The sequence below is a fragment of the Setaria italica genome, chromosome IX (genome assembly GCF_000263155.2).
Source record: "Setaria italica strain Yugu1 chromosome IX, Setaria_italica_v2.0, whole genome shotgun sequence".
In the NCBI taxonomy this organism is placed as follows: Eukaryota; Viridiplantae; Streptophyta; class Magnoliopsida; order Poales; family Poaceae; genus Setaria; species Setaria italica.
In genome coordinates, this window is record NC_028458.1 from 13,916,256 (window position 1) to 13,924,213 (window position 7,958).

At 46.2% G+C, this 7,958-nt stretch overlaps 1 protein-coding gene across 2 annotated transcripts; it reads left to right on the plus strand.

The window, feature by feature from the left end:
• Positions 1 to 1,969: 1,969 nt before the first annotated feature.
• Positions 1,970 to 6,556, plus strand: LOC101772818 (U3 small nucleolar RNA-associated protein 25). Of its 2 annotated transcripts, none has more exons than XM_004982576.3 (3): positions 1,970 to 3,102; positions 5,109 to 5,904; positions 5,988 to 6,556. In XM_004982576.3, exons 1-3 carry the CDS (start codon positions 2,503 to 2,505, stop codon positions 6,446 to 6,448), a joined length of 1,857 nt encoding a protein of 618 aa, XP_004982633.1. In that variant the 5' UTR covers positions 1,970 to 2,502; the 3' UTR covers positions 6,449 to 6,556. The 2 variants fall into 2 exon arrangements, with proteins under 2 accessions (XP_004982633.1, XP_004982634.1); XM_004982577.3 differs by lacking the exons at positions 5,109 to 5,904; positions 5,988 to 6,556 and adding exons at positions 3,828 to 4,133; positions 4,209 to 5,036 and having other exon boundaries at positions 1,971 to 3,102.
• The last annotated feature ends 1,402 nt before the right edge of the window (positions 6,557 to 7,958 follow it).

A 7,958-nucleotide genomic window follows, 5' to 3' on the forward strand; every position in this document is an offset into this window, starting at 1 on the left:
GGGTACGAGAGTTCTAATGGGACGAGGAACGGGAGTTTAGAAGAGCAACTCGCACCAATCACTTCTAGGGGGAGGGGTGGGAATTAGGTGGGAATTTGTTTTGAGTGGAAGATGAATGCATCTATACAGTTAATCATGACTTAAATATAATTTCCCACCTCTAAATTCTCACACCAAACAAAGGATATGAAGTCTCACATAAACTCCCACTCTTAATTCCCTTCGAAAGACAAGCAAGGGAATGGGACTAAAAATCATATTCCCAAGTGAATTCTCTCCGCCAACTCCCACCACTAATTCCCATGTCCCTTTCCATTTGTTGCCAAACGCACCCTCTAGTTAATATTTGTGATCAATTTTTATCTCTACTATTTTATATGTATACATACATATACATACACACACATATGTATATGTATATGTGTATGTGTGTGTGTATTGCACCTGCATTCTTTGTACAGAATACACCCAGGCCAACCGGCATGCAACCGCACCCAGAAGCGAACCATCTCCCCTCCCCGCGCGCGCCCAGACCAAACCCATCTGGCATTAACTCCCCCAAGGAGCCCCACCCACTCCGTTGTAGTTTCATTCTCTTCTTCCCGTTACTCTCTGCCCCACTCCGCCTCCCTCCCCACTCATCGGATTCCACGCTGCACATCCCTCTTCCTCACCAGGAAGCTCGTCGCCGGGGCTGTAGGATGCCCCACCCGAAGGAGGCGTGGGGGTTTGCGGTCTTGGTTCCTCTCCCCGCGACCCCATTCCCCGGAGCAACGGAGCCATTGTCGCAAGGTTCGTGCGGCCGAAGCGAGCGCCGTCGTTGTCGGGGGCCGCCGCCACGAGGTTCGCCATCGTCGACTCCTCCAACCATCTTCCTGGAGGTATCCCTCTCATCCTGCTCCCTCCTCGCTCCCCCCTCCCCCGCACGCTCTCCAATTTTGAACCTAGGGTTTCGCAGTGTTGGGGTTTTCCCTTTTACCCTGTCTTCTCGTTATTGCGCTCGTGCACTAGGGTTTCACAGCGTTGTGGGTTTCCCCCGGTACCTCTCGCCCAATTTGTATCACCATCCACACACAGATTAGCAACACCCACCCACACGTTTTTTCTCTCTGGTGATTATGGTTTTGGTTTTTCAAGCGTATTTTCCCCCTCAAAATATATTTACCCCATAATGCCTTGTTAGGTAGTTACGGGATCCTTAAGCTTTTGCAATTCTAGTGCTTGTGGCATTGCAATTTGTCTGATTTGCAATGTGGATGTCCTTTTTTTATGCGGATGTTCATTCTTAGGTACTGGACCCCTTGATTAATTGCAAACTTAATGTCCTATATGTTGCAATTTGTGTTAATTTGTAGTTTCTAGTCACTGGATCACAACCTGTAGGCAGTCACTGGATCCTTAATTAATGCTTTGGCAATCCCTAATGCTTTTGTGGCATTGAAATTTCTTGGGATGCGCTGGCTTTTTTTTATTTGTGCGGATGTTCCTAATTGAATCTCTAGTTTTCCCATGTACTGGATCATAACCTCTAGGTAGTTACTGGATTTGGCTCCTGTGTGTGATTGATTATTTGAGCGTTTTGCAACTAATCTATTTGTATAGTTGCAACTGTACTCCCCGTTAGTGTCATGCAGTTTTTTCACCTCAAATATGTTACCCCATATTGCCTTGTTAGGTAGTTACCGAAACCCTAAGAACTTTGCAATGCTAATGCTTGTGGCATTGCAATTTGTGATGTCCCTTTTTTTATACGGATGTTCCTGGTGTTTGGGAGGGGGGTGCTAAAATTTAGCACCCCCATTTTAGTCACTTTTAGCCTCTCCTCCTCCCAAACACCTAGGCTAAAATGGAGGGGCTAAATTTTAGCCCCCCCATAATCCATTAGCCCTTCAAGAGGTGCTAAAATGGACTACAAGTGCTAAAAGTGGTCCCCCTCCTTCATATTTCCACCGGTACCCCCACTCCCTTCCCCATCCTGTCTCCTCCCACTCCCGCACACGCGCCGCCACTCCCTTCCCTCCCGTCTGGATCTCGCCCCCTCCTCCGCTCCCTCCGCCGTGCCCGATCCGCCGCTCCCTCCGGCGACGCGCCTCCGCCGCCCCTCTGCCGCTGCGCCTCCGCCGCCCCTCCGCCGCGCCCTCCGCCTCACTCACTCCTCCGCGCCCCTCCGCCGCGCCTCCTCCTCCGCATCCATCCGCAGCGCCCCCCCCTCGCCTCTCCCTCCGTCGCTCCCTACGCCGGTTCCTCCGCCGCTTCCTACGCCGCTCCATCCGCCGACGCGACTCCGCCGCCCCGCCGCCGCTCCCTCCGCCGCGCCCCCTTTGTCGCCCTCCTTTTCCTCCCCACCACGCCGCCTTCCTTTCGTCGGCTCGTCGCCACTCCGCCGCCGCTCCCTCTGCCGCGCCCCCTCAGCCGCGCCTCCTCCGCCGTCCGTCCCTCGCGCCCCACTCCACGCCGCGCCCCACTCCGCCCCAGCTTCAGATCTAGAAGCAGCGCGTCGTCATGGACGGCAACGGCGACGACCACTTCTCGCAGCCGGATCCGGCCTTCCCCTCCGGCGCCTTCGACCTGTACTCCCAGGCGGATTCGTATCAAGGACCACGATCCGGGATGCAGGCCTTGGATCTGAACTCCCAGGTCGACGAGTTCCCCGCCTTCAGCTCGTACGCCGACATCCTCCGGAGTGACCACGGCGGAGTTGCTCGAGGGGGCGGTGCTCGCACACCCGGGCTTCGCGTGGCCCACAATGGCGGCGGAGACAGCAGAGGAGGAGGCGCCACGAGAGGTGGCGGCGCAAGTGCTGACAAGGGTCGCGGCGCCGGGGGGAGCAGAGGATGCGGCGCCGCGAGAAGCAGAGGTGGTGGTGCAAACCGTGTCGGCGGCACTGGCGGTAGCAGAGGTCGTGGGCGGGCGACTAGGAACCTATTCATTGGTTCCGCGTCTGCTGGTGGTGCTGCCGGCGGCGGTGGACGCGGCGGTGGACGTGTGGGTGGCCGTCGTCGACGTGGAGGCAGTGACCATGAAGATTATGTGTATGCTGACGAAGGATACGCGCCAGAGGTTGCTGATGGCGTGGAAGTGATATTTCCTGGCTCTTCAAAGGTAATTATCTAAACCTGAAGTCCTGGAATGTTGAATGTTGATTCATTTGAAGCTCCGCTACTGAACTTGATGTTTGTGATAATCTGAACATTCGTATTCAGTAGTGTGAATATCTGTTGACTGATAATCAGATGTTTGTATATGTCAGCTACTCAATCCTCCCAAGTACTTTACACCTCTTAATATGAAATGCTAGTGTGCTGGAAGACTTGCTTGGTTTGTTTACTATACATATGGTTTCAACAATGAATATGCTTCTTCGTTTTACTGGTCATATTATTTGGGAAATATGGTTACATGTGGTCAGGATCCATACCTCAATTGATATTGCTCTCCTCAATTGTTGTTGAACCTTGATGTATGAATGTTTCCTGTACGAATGTTGTTGTTGAACCTTGATGTATGAATGTTTCCTGACTTTAGTATTTCTTTTTTAACACAACTCCAGTAGGAACCTTGTTGTGGAATGCTGACCATAGGAAATTCTTACTGACCATAGCTAGTTGACTGGTCATATTATATTGATCTGGTTGTATATGTGTATATGACTGTAGTTTGAGTACAAATTCTTTCTGACCATAGCTAGAAATTCTTACTGACCATAGGTAGAAATTCTTACTGACCTGACTATAGCTACAAATTCTTACTGAACATAGCATACAACATACATATTGATAAATGAAGTCCTTGTATGACTCTTTCATATCCTTGTGTGTTTGCACTAGATTACCTATGACAAGGCATATTGGTCAGAACCAAATACACTTTTGTTCTGTAATTTGGTCGTTGAGCAAATTAGAGAAGGGAATTGTCACAAAGCTACTATGTCCGCAAGAGGTTACAAGCTAGTGCAAGAAAAATATTATGCTGCAACTGGATTGAGACATAAAAGGAGGCAGTTCAGGAATAGGATACATGGATTGAAAACATTGTACACCTTCTGGAGGGGCTTGCAGAAAGAAAGTGGCTTGGGAAAGGCTTCAAATGGTACTGTCACAGCTACAGATACCTGGTGGGAGAATAACACTAAGGTAAGCCACAGCTTCAAATGCTACTGACTGTGGTATAAAAACACAAAGGTAACCTGTCTTGCATTTGTTTTGCAGGGTCCCAAATCAGAATGTAAGAAGTTCAGATATGGTGTTCCAGAGTACATGGACCATCTTGAGGAGATATTCCATGAGGTTGTAGTAGATGGGTCTACCTCCTTCATACCAGGAGAAGAAGATGAAGAACCTGAAGAAGAAGATGAAGAACCTGAAGAAGAAGATGAAGAGCTTCCTGGAGAGCAGGGGTTCCCTGCTGATTATGATGACAGCCCTGGTAGTACTAATAGCAGAAAGAGGCTTAGTAGCAACAGCACTAGGTCCACTGCCTCAAGTCCTGGAAAGAAGTCCAAGAGTCCTATGGTTCAGGTTATGGACAAGATGTTGAATAAATGGGCTGAGTCTGATTCTAGGCACCAGAAGATACTGAAGAAGAAGGTGGATGTCAAAGCTAGCAAGGAGATGCAGGAAAGAGCAGAGTTGAAGAAGTGTCAACAATTGGCCATAGAATGTGGTGCTGCAGCTGATAGTGTAGAGTACTATGCTTGCCTGAGCATTTTTAAAGATGGATTGCACAGGGAGTTCTTCTGCAATATCCCAAGTCCTGAAGCTAGGCTGGTTTTCCTGAAGAGATGGTGCGAGGAACACAATATGTACTAGTTTAGGGCCTGTTGAACTAAGATGTTTGCTAGTTTAGGGCCTGTTGAAGAGACAGGTCTAAGAGATGTTTGCTAGTGTGTTTGAAATGAGACTGATTGCACTGAGTTGGTCCAACTGAGTTGTTTGAACTGTGAACCATGTTGTTTGAATCAAATTAGTAGTTGGTTGAATTGAGTATCTGTTGAACTGTGAACCATGTTGTTTGAATAAAATAAGTAGTTGGTTGAACTGAGTTGTTTGAACTGTGTCTGATATGCAAACCTAAATGAGTACTAACCTTTTGCATTGTTTATGATTTAGGATGCTAGTTCTTCAACTGAGTTGTCAAGTGATGATGAGGATAATCATATTATGGAAGAATCATCTAGTGAAGATGAAACTATGGAGCTCATATTGCACTGTCGTAAGAGGAATCGGGAGTTCGTCCAAATGATGTTAACACTCGGTATGTACTACGAATCTTACATACACAAAGCTCCAAGGAGGGTTGCATCAGTGACGGGCATTGAATGGGTAACAGAAACATTATCAAATCCGACCTCTTGTTATAACATGTTTAGGATGAGTTGCCCATTATTTAATCAACTTCATGATCTATTAGTTGACTCATATGGTTTGAGAGCCACTCGAGATATGTCAACAGTGGAGGCCTTAGGAATGTTCCTATGGATATTAGGTGCACCGCAGTCACTTAGGCAAGTTGAGGATCGATTTGTGAGGTCGTTGGAGACAATAAGCCGTACGTTCGACAAAGTGTTAGGCACTGTTCTTAAGCTAGCAGTACATAATATTAGGCCACAGGACCCTGAATTTAAGACGGTGCACAAGAGATTACTCAACCCTCGGTTTGCTCCGTATTTCAACAACTGTATTGGAGCTATTGATGGGACACACGTTCCAGTCGTGGTGCCAAGTGAAAAGGTCATGCAATATACAAACAGGCACGGGTATACCTCACAGAATGTGTTAGCTATTTGTGACTTCGACATGAGGTTTACATTTGTTGTTAGTGGATGGCCAGGATCGGTCCATGATATGAGAGTGTTCAGTGATGCCATAGAAAAATACGGTGACAAGTTTCCACATCCTCCTACAGGTACACTGTTTCTATATGATAGTTTTTTTGCCTATATGTTCTCTAGTTTGTTTTTACCTAACAAGTTTGCCTTTTGTTTGTAGGCAAGTTTTACCTTGTTGATTCGGGGTATCCAAACCGTCCCGGTTACCTATCACCTTACAAGGGTACGAAGTACCATCTACCGGAGTTTCGTAATGGTCCAATGCCCAGAGGTATGCAAGAGACCTTTAATTATGCACATTCATCCCTTAGAAATGTTATCGAGAGGTCATTCGGAGTTTTGAAGATGAAGTGGAGGATACTGATGGGTATACCAAGTTTTCCAATGCACAAGCAAAGCAAAATTATTGTGGCTTGCATGGCAATTCACAATTTTATCCGAGAGAATAGTGTTGCCGATAGGGAATTTGATTTGTACGATTGTGATGAAAATGGTGTCCCAATGCCCGGAACTTCAAACCGCGGAGGAGGTGAGACAAGTACCCAAGTAGAAGAAGAAGATAGCAACATGAATGCATTTCGAGATGAAATAGCTCATGCCTTGTACAATAGGTCTAGATAAATTGATTTCAATGTTGTAATGATAATGTATTTGTAGTTTAATTTTGGAGTTGTTGGACATTGTAATAGACATAAAATTCCCTTCTTATGCACTGGTGTATGACTGAAAGAGAAAGAGAAGAAGAGAGTGAAAGAGAAAGAGAAGAAGAGAGTGGAGAAGAAACAAGAAGAAAGGCATAGCGCTTTGCATGCATGCAGTGCAAGGAGGAGAACGGAGGGCACGGCACAGCACCGCACCGCTATGCACGCATGCATGCAAGCAGCGCCAGCGAGTGGAGCCAGCGCAGCACGCATGCATAGCAAGGGGCGCCAGCGAGTGGAGCCAGCGCAGCATGCATGCATGCAAGGGGCGCCAGCGAGTGGGGCCAGCGCATGCATGCGCGCGGGCGGGAGGGGCAGCGCGCGCGGGCGGGAGGACAAAAGCAGGGGTATGGTAGTCATTTTCACTATTAGGTGCTAAATTTTAGCCTCCCATCCAAACACCCATGGGTGCTAAATTTTAGCCTCTTTTTTTGAGTGGGCTAAACTTTAGCTCAAGGCTAAATTTTAGCCCCTACTCCCAAACAGGCCCTTAATCTCTAGTTTTTATTCTTAGATACTGGACCCTGATTACTTGCAAACTTAATGTCCTGTGTGTTGCAATTTGTGTTAATTTGTAGTTTCTAGTCACTGGATTACAACCAGTAGATAGGTATTTACTGGATCCTTAATTACTGTTTTTTGGGAATTCTAATGCTTTTTGTGGCATTGAAATTTGTGTGATGTGCTAGCCTTTTTTTTATTTATGCGGATGTTCCTAAATCTTTAGTTTTCCCAGGTACCGGACCGCTGATTTACTTGCAAACTTACTGCTCTGCATGTTGCAATTTGTTTTTTTATGCGTTGGGCAATTTTTTTTGAATGTGTTACTCCTGTAATCTAGTTACTGGATTATAACCCCTAGGTAGTTACTGGATTTTTGTCCCTATGTGTGATTGATTATTTGAGTATTTTGCAACTAATCTATTTTGTAGTTTGCAACTTGTACATCCACTAGTGCCATGCTGTTATTTTTCTAAAATCCTGTTATTACATTGCACTCCCCAGTATCATTTTGCAAAACACACACTAACCTTTTTATTAAAAAAAGCGCTCAGGATGGAGCCCTCACTCAGCAACATTATACTCCTCTTTTGTGAAATGTAGTATTTGTACCGAATTAAAAAATAGCAGAATAAAGTTCATAATGTTTTACTGCTCTTACATAAAAGAAATTCTCCAACCATGAACCACAAACCAAGCTCACAAAAAGAATTACTCCTGTATGCACAACTTTTATAGAGAAAAAGTATAGAGAACCAGCTATTGATCTTGCTGTGAAAATATCAAACCATAAGAATAATAATTCTTTTCTTGGGTGATGATGCAGTAATCGTATAGAGAAAGGATAGTCCAGCAGGGAACACACCATAATGAGGCCATAATTGTTAATTACCATGACCTGCCAGACGCAAATATCGTATTTAGAATCA